The 16,669-nt window shown below is 44.7% G+C and overlaps 1 protein-coding gene across 2 annotated transcripts in view; it reads left to right on the top strand.

The window, feature by feature from the left end:
- Nucleotides 1-4,540: 4,540 nt before the first annotated feature.
- The window catches only part of STUM (stum, mechanosensory transduction mediator homolog), a 44,562-nt gene continuing 32,433 nt past the window's right edge, over nucleotides 4,541-16,669 (top strand). For both annotated transcript variants that reach the window (XM_060272968.1, XM_060272967.1), the window contains exon 1: nucleotides 4,541-4,985. In XM_060272968.1, coding sequence (XP_060128951.1) covers nucleotides 4,781-4,985 — 205 coding nt within the window. In that variant the 5' untranslated portion in view covers nucleotides 4,541-4,780. The remainder of the gene's footprint in view (nucleotides 4,986-16,669) is intronic.

Raw genomic sequence — 16,669 nt, 5'->3', positions numbered from 1 at the left:
GTACTCACGTATTGCAATGGCAATAAACAATTTCATGAGGAATTCAGTACTCAATAATGTTCCTGTAGCTAGACACACAAGGAGTGGGAAGGGGAGAGGGATTGGGAGAAACAATTTAATTATTGTGTCTTTGTATACACAGTACTCTTGAAAATTAACCAACAAATACATTAAAATCAAGGGAATTCATAGTCCCGCTCTATTCTGCCTTGGTGAGACCACACCTGGAGTACTGTGTCCAGTTCTGAGCACCACAAGGGGCTGGAAACCAAGCCTTATGATGAATAGTTGAGGGAGCTGTGTATGTTTTGCCTGGATGAGAGGAAACTGAGAGGAGATATGATAGCCATCTTCACATATCTAAAGAGTTGTCACATGGAAGATGGACAAGCTTATTTTCTCCTGCTCTGGAGGATAGGACTCAAAGCAATAGATTCAAGCTACAAGAAAGGAGATTCAGACTAAACATCAGGAAGTACTTTCTGACAGTAAAAGCTGTTTGACAGTGGAACAGACTCCCTAGGACTTCATTGGAGGTTTTTAAGCAGAGTTTGGATGGCCAACAGACATGGATGCTTTTGTTGAGATTCTTGCATTGCATGGGGTAGGACTAGATGACCCTCAGAGTCCCTTCCAAATCTACAATTCTATGATTCTAAGCATCCTCTGTTTGAAGGGCTGTTAGCTCCAAGTAACCATAAAAATATTTAAGAAGGGAGAGCAGAGGCGTTAAAATTGCTCATCAGCTGTTGGAAACACAACAGACTGAGCAGGCACAAAGATCACCTGGTCACAGTCTTCCTTACTGTGATGAGAGCTATTGTTTTTCTATTTACATTACAGTAATTATTTCTAAATCTGCACCTACAGATATACCTTTAGCACATACACATTTCATGCAAATCGATGTCCTCTTAATCTTAATTGCATTTCCTTTCTTTTTCCACAATGCTTAAAAGGCCACCTTACCACTCTGGGAGCAGGGACACGGGTGGTGCTGTCGTCTAAACCACTGAGCCTAGGGCTTGCCAATTAGAAGGTCGGCAGTTCGAATCCCCGCAATGGGGTGAGCTCCCATTGCTCGGTCCCAGGTCCTGCCCACCTAGCAGTTTGAAAGCAAAGTGAGGTGCAAAGGACTGCATAATTTGTGCCTACTCTTAACGTTGGAAAAGATGCGTTTTCAACAATCTGTGCAGAGGACTCTGTTTTTGCAACAGGGAGCCAAAGGTTACAGTTGCATGGAAAGAGCTCTCTGTGTGTATACAGTCGCATGCATGCAAGCTCTACTTCAGCCCAACACCTTAAAATTGAGGTCTGAGGCTGTCAAGATTAGGCTCTTTATTGTTTTAAGATATTAGCAAAAACTTGGTTTTAAAAGACCTTTGGCTGAACATTTCCTGCATTATAAAATCATAGAACTGTAGAGCTGGAAGGGACCCCAAAGATTGTCTAGTAGTCCAACCCCCTGCAATGCAGGAATATGGAGCTGTCCCCATACAGGGATCAAACCTGCAACCTCGATGTTATCAGCATCATGCTCTAACCCAGGGGTGTGCAAGGTTTACCTTGTCTGGGCCGGTTCACTCCAGCTGAGATCCTTCTGTGGGCCTGATTGTGTGTGAGTGCGTGCTCTCGCGATTTCTGGCATCTGCGCAGACGAGACTTGTGGCACCTGCGCATGCGCAGACGCAATTTCCGGCGCAGCATGCGGGGACTTGTCGAGCAGGCGGCTTGGCCACTTGTGGCCTATGGGCCTTAGGTTACCGACCCCTGCTCTAACCAACTGTTAATTTGAAAGCTTTGGGTTTGTTTTTTTAACATTGCTGTCTCTCAATTTTGTTGTTTGTAGTTGTTATGAGAACATTCCGATTTTCACTACTGTTTTTAGCTTTTCCTTATCTGTTAGCTGCCTGGGATCCCCTCTTTGAAAGCGAGATGAGGTATAATACATATTAAAAATATGAACATATGAAGGTTTGGAGTGTGTACAGTGCATGTGATCCCACTCCAACCTCATGCACATATACAATACCTGAAAATGACTCAAATAACATTTATAAAAACCAACACCATACTGGTTAGCTAGCCCCTGCTCTGAGTATGGGCACAAGGATGTGCTTGCCAAAGAGCCCTTTCCCCTAAAAGCATGTTCTGTTGTTGTTGTTTAGTCATTTAGTCGTGTCCGACTCTTCGTGACCCCATGGACCATAGCATGCCAGGCACTCCTGTCTTCCACTACCTCCCACAGCTTGGTCAAACTCATGTTCGTAGCTTCAAGAACACTGTCCAACCATCTAGTCGTCCCCTTCTCCTTGTGCCCTCAATCTTTCCCAACATCTGGGTCTTTCCCAGGGAGTCTTCTCTTCTCATGAGGTGGCCAAAGTACTGGAGCCTCAGCTTCAGGACCTGTCCTTGCAGTGAGCACTCAGGGCTGATTTCCTTAAGAATGGATAGGTTTGATCTTCCTGCAGTCCATGGGACTCAAGAGTCTCCTCCAGCACCATAATTCAAAAGCATGTTCTATTGAGCCTTAATAGGGGAATCAAATTTTGTTTACATGCATCCATATCAGAAAACATCTTGCATTGCAGCATTAGTGCCTCAGGACCAGTGGAAAGCCAGTTTTACAGTGGGTTCCTGTAGAAAGCATGTGCTCACAGTGAACTAAACATATGTGCACTCATCACACATGACTGCACACATATGAGGTAGAAATAATTTTTATGCAAATATGAGATTTATATAGGAAACCCACCTTGTGTGAAACAGCCTTGAGAGAGCCCTTGTGGGTGTATATGTGGATTGAGATGAACGGCTGTGTGGGAGACAACCAAGAAAATTCATGTGCAAAAGTGTAGGTGGGCCACGCTTGTGTTCTAATATGTGCCAGGGAAAAAAGCATGTGCGCAACACCAGAGCAAATGGTATATTCTGGGACATCTTAGCTAACATATTAAATCCTTTTATGAACTTCAATTCCTCTTTACTCACCCCATGCAATGTGATGGTAACAACAATTATCCTATGTTGCTATAAGGAACGCAACATTGCTCTGTGACTAAAAAGCTGCCTACAATGTTTGCATATCCAGGATCAAATTCTTTCTCTCCACCCTAGTCCAGAATACATGCACATGCTGACCCATTAGCACCTTACAAAGGACTGCTACTTTCAGTAATTTCCAGCACAATCAAAAGCTTGTTTACTCAGTTGTCTATCCCATCCCTAGGATATCTGTTTTACTATGGCAATTTTGATAGCTGTCCACAATTTGCTGCACCTTAAGGTTTGTTCCCGTTTGTTGCTTGAGACTGCAGCTTTCGTTTACCTTGTGGCATGGCCATCATACCCTAGTTCTTATTTTGCACATTGCCATACTACAGATCCTAGCAATGGGACGGTGTCTTCCAGCAAACTCAAGGGAAGCAGTCTAGCTTAGGAGGTACAGAAAAGCCTGTGTGGCACACGTGGCTCTGTCCTCCAACAGAGAGTGGTCGGTGGGTGGCAATGTGGTCTAAACCACCAAGCCTCCTGGGCTTGTCAGTCGAAAGATAGGTGGTTTGAATCCGCACGACGGGGTGATCTCCCGTTGCTCCGTCCCAGCTTCTGCCAACCTAGCAGTTTGAAAGCACATCAGTGCGAGTAGATAAATAGGTACCGCTGCGGTGGGAAGGTAAACAGCATTTCCATGTGCTCTTGCTTCCGTCATGCTGCGCCAGAAGCAGTTTAGTCCTGCTGGCCACATGACTCGGAAAGGTGTCTGGGGACAAACGCCAGCTCCCTTGGCCTGAAGCGAGATGAGCACCACACCCCATAGTCGCCTTTGACTGGACTTAACTATCCAGGGGTCTTTTACCTCTGCTTGAGGCAGTCACCTTACTCTGGTCAATGGTTGAGCCAGCCCTGTTACTACTGTCCTGCTTTGCTCCAACAAACCCATGCAAGGAAGTGGAAGCTGCATAAAATACCTGCTGCCACATGGAGACTGCCTTGCAGCAAGCTCTAGGTTTCCTTTATGCCACTACTGCAAAGTTTGTCACTTTATCTACATGTACATTTAGCTATAAACACCTATACCTATACAAATTTTGTGTATATCTGAGGCCCCCCCTCCTCCTGGCGATAGATTGCCTCCTTCTTTCTGCAATATTTAGGTGGCTATGGAGGGAAATGTATTAAAGTTGCCTTTATGAAATCCATAAACCCTCCCCTACTCCCTCCCCTTCTTTTTTAAAACAATTCATAGCTCCCCTGTGGCTTTTAAAAAAACGGCAGCGGGTGGGTATCGCAAGACGTTTTCTATCATTTGAGCGCTGGATTGAAGGATTGGAGGTAAAAGCGTGCGCTCGAGAGTTTCTGTGAGGTGAGGCGCCTGAGGACTTTGCCGGAGGAAACCGGTGGGCGAGGCCGGCACCGCGCGCTTTTCGCCGGGGAAGGCCAAGCGCGTGCGCGGTGACGCCGGCCAGATCCCTCGGAGTGCTCGAGGCAGCGTGTGTGAGAAGGGGGAATGCAAAGTGCGTGAGCGAGGGAGACGGGGAGCGCGCGCGCGCTGTCTCTTTAAGCCGCTCACTCAGGAGCCTGGGCGCGTGTTCAGCGCGGCGCCTTGCCTCGCGCGCCGCTCCGCTCTCCCTTCACTCGCGCAGGGGAGCTTCCTCAGGCAGACGCGGACGGGCGCTCCGGCTCCTTGCTCCGGCAGAGACCCTCCGCGGAGCCCAGCCCGCTAGCCTCTCCCTGCCCCCTTCCTCCCTCCCTCCCTCGCCAGCCCGATTCAACAGGCGTCATGGACCACGGCCCCAAAGAAGGGGACTCGGCCGGGGCAGCTGCCGGCGACGCCGCTCGAGGGGCTGCCGCCGCCGCCTCCTCCTCCAGCGGCGTGGTGGTGCAAGTGCGGGAGAAGAAAGGACCCCTTCGCGCCGCCATCCCTTACATGCCCTTCCCGGTGGCCGTCATCTGCTTGTTCCTCAACACCTTCGTGCCAGGGCTAGGTAAGCAGCCCCTGCTTGTGGCGCTTCAGCCTGAGGGGGCGGGGGCGGGCGAAGGGGCAAAGCGCCCTGGGCGGGAAATGGGACGCGCCCAAGGCGTGGGAGGGTTCCTGTGGCTCCGGGGGAGATCCCTCTCCGGGCGGGCTGGCGAGCGGGCGGGGATCTGGGCGAGCATGTGCCAAGGGGCTGCCCTTGAAGGCTGTCGGGGCGGCTGCTTGCCTCACAGCGCCTCGGCAGAGCGGAGCCTCGGAGCAGGCAACCGCCCTCGCGCCCTCGCGGCTACTTTTATTGACGAGCAGCGGCCAATTAATTCCCTGCAACCTGCTGCTCTCGGTTACTTGGGAGATGTGAAAGTGGGTCGCGGATGTGAGATCGCAAACAAGTTGTTCGAGCGGCGGGCAGAGAGAGACGCAAGTAAGCTGGCGGGAAGGAAAGTACTTAATATGGGCAAATGAACCCACATAGGGATAGGTTAGCCTCCTTGGACAACGTTGCTTTTTCGCAGCTTGGGATGGGGGACAGGGTGGGCTTCTTCCCCCATCCCTTCAAGCTAAGATGGACCCTGCTGGATGAAACCCAAAGTCCATCTAAGAAGCCTAGCATCTTGTTTTCCCAAAGTGGCCCAGCGGATGCCTTCTGGAAGCCCACAAGCAGGCTCTTAGTGCAATCTCATTTTGTTGCTCTTTGCCATCTTTCACGCACGCACACTCACTCACGCGCACGCGTTACTCGGAGGTACATTGTCTCTGGACATGAAAGCTTTCCTACAGCCATCCTGACTACTAGCCATGGATAGCGCTTGCCCTCCGTATTAGGAATAGGTCTTAAAATTCTGTCAAAGGCATCGAAACTGGTGGCCGTCGCTACAACTTGTGGCGCTGAATTCCACAAGTTAATGATGCGAGTGTCAGTGTGGGTTTCTTTTGCCTAGCCTGAAGCTGTCGCCGATCAGTTTCTTCTTATGTCTGCCCTGCAGCCATGGTAATGATCATCAATACAGTATTGGTGTTTTGAATGTGAAGCTCAGGGCTGCAGTCTACATTCCAGGACGTGATACAGGAAAAACCCCAAGGATAACATTGCTGATTCTGCAACCCCATGTCTGCCCATATTGTTGGGACATTTACAGATAAAAAGGGAGGCTGAAGCAACTTTGGGTTAGCATATCCCGTACCTGCAGGACAAACTGCTCACTGCTGGCTCCCCCGCTTGTTTTGTTCCCTGAATTCTCATGCAGGAAGGGGCCGCTCTTCCAATGATAGGCTGCAAGGTTTTATGTATGCAAGGAGGAAGAGGTAGAACTTTTTCAAGGGGTGCAACATAACGGTATTCCTCTTGAGTGGGAAAAGGAGCCATATAGCTTCTTTGATCAGCTCTGAATAGAAAAAGGAGGGGTGAGGGAAGAGCAAAACTGAAGAATCTCCAGAATGTCTAATGGGTAAGGCTATTGCCAGAAGCTACAAACTTTTATAGCTGCATAGGAGCAAATATTAAGTGAAAACTAGCTTTCCTGATATGGAGCTGCATTAGGGGGATTCTATCAATGCAGTAAACTGCATTTCTACCTGTGGTTGGAACAAAAGTGAACATCTGACAACAGGGTTAACTGTTTTCTCCCCCCCCCCCAACACCTGTAGCCATATGTATTTTCTCTCGGCTGGGGGGATGCCTTGACTTCAAAACCCACTTGTATATACTTTTGTGGAGAATATATGGTAGGGATTAAACAGTACACCGAAAAGGATGCTGTGTAGGGGGGCAGAGTCATGGTGGCTCAGCGGCAGAGCACATGCTTGGAATGTAGAAGATTCTAGGTTCAGGCCCCAGCATCTCCAGGTAGAGCTGGGAGAGTCCCTGGTCTAAAACCCTGGAGAGCTGCTTCCAGTCAGTGTAGATAATGCTGATCTAGATTGACTCCAAATAAGTGAGAAATAAATTATAGTGATAGCCAAAAATGCATAAATGATAAATAACCCCTTCTAAACTGAGAGCTGGCAGAGCCCCTTCTGATTGCGAGGCGACCGACTGTCATTCAGTTGTACATAGTTGAGCGAAACTAGGTGTTAACAGATGTTGGTGTTGTTAAAATGACATTATATTTTGTGTGTGTGTGTGTGTGTGTGGTGTGTTGCCACCTTGTAAATTGCTCTGTAGCTGGAGGATGTTGCTGCAGAATAGGCTCTGTGGGTTCTTTTGAGCTGTGGGTGGATTTTGGAGGACTCTGGACCTACTGAGAGATCAAATATGTTCTCCTGGCTAACTTTACTGGTCTCTGAATGATGAACTGAGAGGGGAAAAAGAAACTCTCACTTATCCAGTTTGTATTCTACAGGAGCAATGCATGTAGTTGTAGTTGGTTCTCCACAGCACGCTATCAGCAATAATATTAGGAACCCTGTACCAGGAAGCTTTTAATGTGTGATGTTGTGTAGTGTTTTGTATATTTTGTTGGATGTCACCCAGAGTGGCTGGGGCAACACAGTCAGATGGGTGGGGTACAAATTATTATTATTATTATTTTATTCTAGTAAAGGTAAAGGGACCCCTGACCATTAGGTCCAGAATAGTGTGTGGATACGTAAAGGTAAAGTTACCCCTGACCGTTAGGTCCAGTCGCGGATGAGTCTGGGGTTGCGCGCTCATCTCGCATTATTGGCTGAGGGAGCCGGCGTATAGCTTCCAGGTCATGTGGCCAGCATGACAAAGCTGCCTCTGGCGAACCAGAGCAGCACACGGAAACACTGTTTACCTTCCCGCTGTAGCGGTTCCTATTTATCTACTTGCATTTTGACGTGCTTTCGAACTGCTAGGTTGGCAGGAGCTGGGACCAAGCAACGGGAGCTCACCCCGTCACAGGGATTCGAACCGCCGACCTTCTGATCAGCAAATCCTAGGCTCAGTGGTTTAACCACAGTGCCACCCTATTCTAGCAGTAGCAGTATTAAATGATTTCTACCATTAGGTCTTTAGCCTGGGATGCACCTATCAATGCAAGTGGCTAAGACCCTACGTGGGTCTTAGTTTGTTTCTCTTTAATCCATTGTGCACTAGCACCCATTATGCTTTTTATCCCACACCACCCCCTTTATTCTCACAACGACCCTGTGAGGTAGACTAAGCTTAAGACAAATTCCATTATCAAGGAGATGCACCCTATTTATTTGTTTGTCCTACTTGAAGGGTCAAAACAGTTTCATTCTTCCATCACAGTCTAAAATCCGTTCCTGTATGCTTTTTTAAAAGGTTAGTGTTCAGGGATATTTAAAGGTTTATATTCTTGTGAGGGGGGCATGCAGCTTGATCCTGTGCATGGTGATTTAGAAGTAATCTCCATCGTGTTCATTGCTACCTTAAAGTGATGTTAGAAACTCAGATATATAAGCTAGGCACCAAATGGTTCCTGAAAGCAAGGTTACAGTCGCCAAAAGGGAATGTCTAGTTGCCATTTGGGGGGCGGTGCGGTAAAACAGCTCTTGAAACTTATTTTTAAAATGATGGACTGACTGTGACTGATTATCAATTAAACATCTGGCTAGTTCAGATGACTACTTGATCCAAGGACAGTCCATATATATATACTGTGAGCAGGGGAGTGGGTTGGGGTAAGCGAAGACAAGCCATAACAATTAGCTATAACATTGTTCACTGCTCCTACTCTGGCTGCACAGAAAAGCATTTAGGTTCCTGAAATTCATTCCAATTGTGCAGATAAAATATAACTAATAGTATTCTCCAGGATCTTGTGAAAACCATCAAGATCCAATGATCCCCAGGCATGCACCTCCAGGTGGTGGAGATATCAGGCACTATCCTGGTGCCCAGGCATCTTCACTTGGTTGCAAATGGTTGATAGCCAGGTCCAAAATGCACCTGACACCTGGCTGATTTCAAACACTGCCTTAAAGCCTTGCCTTCTTCAACATGGCTCACTTTTTGTTTGATCTGGCTTTTTCTTAATTCTGTTACAAAATGAAATGCTGTTGCTATTTTGTATGCTTACAAAGCTGTCCTTAACACACACACACACACACACACACACACACACACACACACACACACACACACTGCACCATACAGACTGAATCAGCAATACTTGTTTTCTTTTCTGTCATTTTTCACCCTCTGAGGACAGTCACAGGGCAGGAAGCAACAGAATGTCACTTTATTTGCATCAGAATTTTCCGCCTCTTGGAGTAAAAGCACATTTATGCTCCATATGCTGAAATAGGAATTAATAGCTTGTACTTTACTCAATGTCTTTCACTTGTTTTTAAAAGTAATGATGGAAATGCAACAATGTGAATGTTTAAAGTGTCTGGGAAATGATGCCAAAGCTCTTGTAATATCTAGCTAGCTCTCTTGTGCATTTGTACCAATACAAGAACCCAATTGTGGAAACTGTAGTCATTTAAAACAACCTTTGTGCTAGCAGTATGTTTTTGTAACTATTTTAGCTGTTTTAATTATATATTTGGACCCAGGTGGCGCTGTGGTTAAACCACTGAGCCTAGGGCTTGCTGATCAGAAGGTCAGCGGTTCGAATCCCTGTGACGGGGTGAGCTCCCGTTGCTTGGTCCCAGCTCCTGCCAACCTAGCAGTTCAAAAGCACGTCAAAATGCAAGTAGATAAATAGGAACCGCTACAGCGGGAAGGTAAACGGCGTTTCCATGTGCTGCTCTGGTTTGCCAGAAGCGGCTTTGTCATGCTGGCCACATGACCTGGCAGCTGTACGCCGGCTCCCTCGGCCAATAATGCGAGATGAGCATGCAACCCCAGAGTCGGTCACGACTGGACCTAATGGTCAGGGGTCCCTTTACCCTTTAAAGGTAAAGACCTTTAAATCACCTCCGGATGCATGTTAAAGGTGATATTATTATTATTATTATTATTATTATTATTATTATTATTATTATTCAGAAAGTACATAGGAATTATAACATTTTCTTTTCAGTGTACTCTAGCATCAAACCTGTACTAGAGGTTTGGCTAGAACAGAATCATAGAAATGTAAAGTTGGAAGGGATCTCAAGGGTCATCTAGCCTAACCCCCTACAATGCAGGAATCGTTTGCCCAATGTGGGGCTCGAACCCGCAACCCTGACATTAAGAGTCTCATGCTGCACCAACTGAGCTATCCCGAGGAATGAATTGTTCGTTCAATTCTTCATTTGTGGTATCTCTGCTAAGCCACTGAAACCAATCTTTTACAAAATGGTAATCTGTTAAAGTATGGTTTTTTTAAAAAAAATATATGCAGTGAACTGAACCCACCATGTTCTCTGCATCTTAAAACAAGAAATCTATGAGAATCTGATCGCACATACTTTGGATATTAAAATTGAGGTGACAAATCATTTCTGAGAAAGTTAGAACAAAATAAAAAAATTCCTTCCAGTAGCACGTTAGAGACCAACTAAGTTTGTCATTGGTATGAGCTTTCTGAAGAAGTGTATCTGAAGAAGTGTGCATGCACACGAAAGCTCATGCCAATGACAAACTTAGTTGGTCTCTAAGGTGCTACTGGAAGGATTTTTTTAATTTTGTTTCGACTACGGCAGACCAACATGGATACCTACCAGTAACTGAGAAAGTTAGCTATCTGGAGGGTTTCTACATTCACAAAGAATGGCTAATAGAGGAAGTGACTCTTCTTCTTGTATAATGGACAAAATAGGGACATGTGACTCCCCAATTTCCTCGGCAATCCAGGAGGGAGGGAGGAGGCAGACGAAGAAATCATCAGGTGCTTGTTTGAAGTGTGCAGCTTCTAATGTATTCAGCTCCATTTTATTAATGTTCTGAGCTGCTTTGAGGACTTCAGATGAAAAGTGAAAATAGAATCTAATGAATAACCCACTTCATCCCCAAGGGCAGAAGAATACATACTGTAGTCTACATAGCTCCTAGTTGGGAGGTGGTGATTTACAAACTTGTTGCCCAGGGCTAAGAATGTTAAGTTGCTATTTCTTTGGAACTAGGAAGGCTAGTGGCTGTCTGAACACTTGACTAATAATCCCTTTCAGGGGTGCCAACTTGAATAAAATAGAGGTGGGGGAGGAGGAGGTAAGCCCCGCCCTGCACAATCGATCACATGATGCGGCACATGCACACCATTTGAATGGCAATGCTCATCCACTTTGAGGGCCCTGGCCCCCTAAAATATTTTATTGTGGGGGCAGAAGGGACCTTGGCCCCTGGGAGTTGGCTCCTATGATTCCTTTTAAAGAGGTATGTGTCCCATTCTTAATATACCTCCAGGGTGTAATCTTTTATATGCTTACTTGGTGGAGAAGGTTCTGGTGGGGCAGTTGCATGTATTCTTGGATGACGTGGATTAGTTATATCAATTCTTCGCAAAGAGTGGAATGTTGACATGTGTTTTAAGCTGGTTTTTAGCTTACTGTTGATTTTAATTTTTTTTAAAAAAACATTGTAAATAGTTGATGTTTTTATTACACTCAAGCAGTGAATAAATCTTGTGAAATAAAGAGATAAATACACCCTCACATCATAATTTGTCCTGGCAATGATTTTAACGCCAAAGCTCTTGTCTTTATGAAAGTAAAAGCAGTCACCCATGAATTTACATAAAATTATGTATGCACATATAATATGACTTGAGTGTCTTGTGATGAAAGATGCTCAGCAGTGTGTAGTTATGACAGAATGTAACGTTAATTAAAATTATTTCAATAAAAAATGTCAACTCCAGGGATGAGAGCTTTATTTTATTCTACCTCTAATGGCATAGTGGTGTGAATTTAAATGACTCAGTGGTGTGACCTTCTCCTCAGCTAGTTTAATTACTTCTGTTTTAAACAGAGCCCTTCTTAAAGTTTTTTTCTGTCCCCTGGCTAAATTTGAAATCTCTTCCATTATGGTGAACATATCATTCTACGTTGGGGGCGGGGGAAAGAATCCTGACCTAGGAGAAAATTTAGGACACACAACATACTCTATACAGTACTGTATATGTTTTTACTATGCAATTACTATGTAGAATATTGCTAGTTATACTGAAGGGAGAGATTTGCCAATTGTGTTATTGAGCTGAATCTGATCATATAGTTTGCATTGTATAATTCTGATTGTATGGCTTAGCCCCCATATTCCTGGGATGCCCTTTTCCTTAAAATGCTTTTCAGTGCCTCTGCGTCTCTGTACCAAAGTGGGCCAAAGTGTAATGAAAACATTCGACAGCAAGACAGAATGCCCTGCTAGCTATCAAGGCCGGATGACTGACCTTGTCTGACGCTACCAGTCTGACGCACGGAACAGGCAAGATAGTCAGGAACTCAAGCCCCCACTCAAGGCTGCTTGAGGATGCTACCGGGGTAGTATGAGTCAGCATGTGTTTATGAGAAGGACAGGATACGGATCTTCCTTATATGTACTTGTAACCTGTGACCCTCTTGCGTGCACACATTTACAGAGGAGGGGGAAGGAGCCCAAGAAGTGTATAAGAATCTTTGCAAATTTGTGTTTCTTTACTCTTGTCATGAAGGTGATCACCAAGAGTCTCTTAAATTTAAGAATTAAATTCTTTCTCTGAATTCAACCCTCGGTGTCGTTATTGACTGTCTTTGTCCCTGCCTGGGCGCAACTTAAGGACCCTTATTAGCGAATAAGGCTACAATACAATTGGTATATTTTATCATCTCTGCACATTGAGCTGACATTTTCACTGTCCACCATGGATTGAAGATCTCTTGCCTGATTGAGGTTGCAATCTTACTTGGAAACAAAGCCCAGAACTCAGAGGAACTTACTTCTGAATAGTCATGTAGGGATTGCACTGTAAGCCACTGCCAGCCCTGGACCCCATCCATTCATATGTGAAATGAGTTTTAGTTTGTTCCCAGCTAGGAACTGAGAAGAAGACTTGGCTGTGCCCAATAGAGCTGCTTTGTGCCAGTCATTGTGGGAAGCAGATTTGGCTCCCTAGTATGCTTCTGAGCCAATACATTACATTTTTGCCGCCTATCCCACCCTCCTGTTCCTTGAAGTATGTACACCCATGGACACGTTGCAGACAATGCCTTTCAAAAATATTGTAACTAAGCGACAACTTATTTTGCAGCATAAAAGTTCTCTTTGGACTCATTGCACGCAAAATGCTTGCAATGATCACTCAGCTTGATGACGGAGACGACGACGGATCTTATTTTATTATCGATTTGGGATCTTTGCACCATCTCATGAACAACAGAAGACTGTTCCAGACTTTTGAAAAACTGGACTCCATCGTGTCACAGGCAGATGGCAATTCTTTGAAATCCGTTGGAAAAGGGTCTATTTTTCTGAAAAAAATTTGAGTATCAGTAATGTGTATGTGTATGTTCGGCAATCGGTGTACCGCACCTCAGTTTTTAAACATAGAATTGAATTAGGCCATCATCATGAGGTAACAAGCCCTTCTCCTCTGTAGTGTTACAATCACCTTGAGCAGGAATAGCTCTGATCCATTTGACTCTAATCAAGTATATAAGGTACAGGTAGGTAGCCGTGTTGGTCTGACGCAGTCAAAACAAAATAAAAAAATCCTTCCAGTAGCACCTTAGAGACCAACTAAGTTTGTCATAGGTATGAGCTTTCGTGTGCATGCCAATGACAAACTTAGTTGTTCTCTAAGGTGCTACTGGAAGGATTTTTTAAATTTTGTTTCAAGTATATAAGGGTTTAACTGCACTTATTGAGCTACATGTATAAAAGGGCTTTCTCGTTGTCTTCAGTGAAGAATACTCTGTTCAGCTATGAGTCTTTCTAGGTAGGCATGAGGGAGTCATAATAACTCAGGCTAATCTTCTTTGGGCAATGTTATGAGAATAAAATTACAACAACAATTATAATTTTATTATTTATACCCTGCCCATCTGGCTGGGTTTACCCAGCCACTCTGGGCAGCTCCCAACAGAATACTAAAAACAGAATAAAACTTCAAACATTAAAAACTCCCCTAAACTTCCCTTCAGTTGTCTTCTAAAAGTTGTTTATTTCCTATCTGAAGAAGTGTGCATGCACACGAAAGCTCATACCAAAATATAAACTTAGTTGGTCTTTAAGGTGCTACTGAATGAATTTTTTTATTTCCTTGACATCTGATGGGAGGGCAGGCGCCACTACCAAGAAGGCCCTCTGCCTGGTTCCCTGTAACTTCGCTTCTCGCAGTGAGGGAACCACCAGAAGGCCCTCAGTGCTGGACCTCAGTGTCCAAATATCGCACCCTTTACTGTAGGTAGGCAAGAACCAAACTGTGAGTTTCAGCTAACCAAATTTGAGATATCCAAGATCCTATTTTATGATGCTGTAAAACCTATGATATTTACTTGCTTGTTACTTTCCAGGCTGAGTTTGTATAACGACTTAAAAAAAAAATCTGTTCCATACCATGTTTTTTTGCATAACCTGAGTATTGTGGTTTCGTGGCTGAAAACTGTGCAGAGATGGTAACTAAAACAACTTCAAATATCTTGAAATAAATAAAAATACTGTATTAGGTTGTGAATTTTAATGAATGGAGTGTTATTGATGTGGATTAGAGAATGAACACACGTGGGAAAAGACTCTGCTGGGTATCTGTTAATCTAATTCATCCTTTAATTGAGCCAGATGCAGTACAAAGATTAAAGTGAAGGTGAAAGAGGATGAATAGTAGGAAAAGGGAGGATCGTTTTATTAAAGTTTGGTTTTGAAAAATGTTCACACATCTGACATGGCCCAGTGGTTCTCATAAACTAAAAAATGAGGTTCACTTCAAGCACAGCTAGCCTGGAAGCTGAGCAGACTTGTGAAGGAGGAATGGAGAATTCTGTCCTTCTGCTAGCCGCCTTGCTTGTCTGTGTGGACTTGCTGGTTGCCTGTGGCTACCAGGCAAGCTGTTAAAAATAAAACTACTACTATAGTTACTAGATTCTAGTACCAGGGATGTTCTGCAATGAGAGCCACATTTGGAGTACATTTTGAGCATGGTGCCTGTTCTGTTTTGCAAATCTATTTGTATAAATTTGCTTGCTATTTTCATAAGTAAGGCAGATTGCAAACTACAATTCCTCGATATGTTGCAATTATTACTAGAACTACGGTAGGAATGATCCACAAGGTCTTGTGGATGGATAAAAGTCAGCATGCATTTGTAACAGTCACGAACTCTTAGTTGCAGGATTATAAAGCCACTGGCTAACTTTAGGATAGCCATTCTTCCAGTTTGAATCGCATGAATGTAAGTATCTTTTAAAAATAAAGAATTATAAGAACATTCTAGCCTAACCTACCGGTATGTATGTTGACTCAAAAATAATATGTATTCACAGAATCACAGAATCATAGAGTTGGAAGAGACCACAAGGGTCATCCAGTCCAACCCCCTGCCAAGCAGGAAACACCATCAAAGCGTTCTTGGCTTAAAGACCTCCAAAGAAGGAGACTCCACCACACTCCTTGGCAGCAAATTCCACTGTCGAACAGCTCTTACTGTCAGGAAGTTCTTCCTAATGTTTAGGTGGAATCTTCTTTCTTGTAGTTTGAATCCATTGCTCCGTGTCCGCTTCTCTGGAGCAGAAGAAAACAACCTTTCATCCTCCTCTATATGACATCCTTTAATACAGGCATGTCAAACCTGCGGCCCTCCAGATGTTTTGGCCTACAACTCCCATGATCCCTAGCTAGCAGGACCAGTGGTTGGGGAAGATGGGAATTGTAGTCCAAAACATCTGGAGGGCCGCAGGTTTGACATGCCTGCTTTAATACATTTGAACATGGCTATCATATCACCCCTTAACCTTCTCTTCTCCAGGCTAAACATACCCAGCTCCCTAAGCCGTTCCTCATAAGGCATTGTTTCCAGGCGTTTGACCATTTTGGTTGCCCTCTTCTAGACACATTCCAGCTTGTCAGTATCCTTCTTGAACTGTGGTGCCCAGAACTGGACACAGTACTCCAGGTGAGGTCTGACCAGAGCAGAATACAGTGGTACTATTACTTCCCTTGATCTAGATGCTATACTCCTATTGATGCAGCCCAGAATTGCATTGGCTTTTTTAGCTGCTGCATCACACTGTTGACTCATGTCAAGTTTGTGGTCTACCAAGACTCCTAGATCCTTTTCACATGTACTGCTCTCAAGCCAGGTGTCTCCCATCCTGTATTTGTGCCTTTCATTTTTTTTGCCCAAGTGTAGTACTTTACATTTCTCCTTGTTAAAATTCATCTTGTTTGCTTTGGCCCAGTTGTCTAATCTGTTAAGGTCATTTTGAAGTGTGATCCTGTCCTCTGGGGTATTAGCCACCCCTCCCAATTTGGTGTCATCTGCAAACTTGCTCAGGGTGCCCTCAAGCCCATCATCCAAGTCATTGATAAAGTTGTTGAATAAGACTGGGCCCAAGAGAAAACCCTGTGGCACCCCACTAGCCACTACTCTCCAGGCTGAGGAGGAGCCATTGATGAGCACCCTTTGGGTTCGGTCAGTCAGCCAGTTACAAATCCACTGAATGGTAGCATTGTGTAGCCCGCATTATACCAGCTTCTTTACAAGAATATCATGGGGCACCTTGTCAAAGGCCTTGCTGAAATCAAGATAGGCTACATCCACAGCGTTCCCTTCATCTACCAGGTTTGTAATTCTGTCAAAAAATGAGATCAGATTAGTCTGACATGACCTATTTTTCAGAAACCCATGCTGACTTTTAGTG

Source organism: Zootoca vivipara, chromosome 3, assembly GCF_963506605.1.
Source record: "Zootoca vivipara chromosome 3, rZooViv1.1, whole genome shotgun sequence".
Taxonomy (NCBI): Eukaryota; Metazoa; Chordata; class Lepidosauria; order Squamata; family Lacertidae; genus Zootoca; species Zootoca vivipara.
The sequence above is the reverse complement of the archived record's forward strand: the minus strand, read 5'-3'. Positions and strand labels throughout refer to the sequence as shown.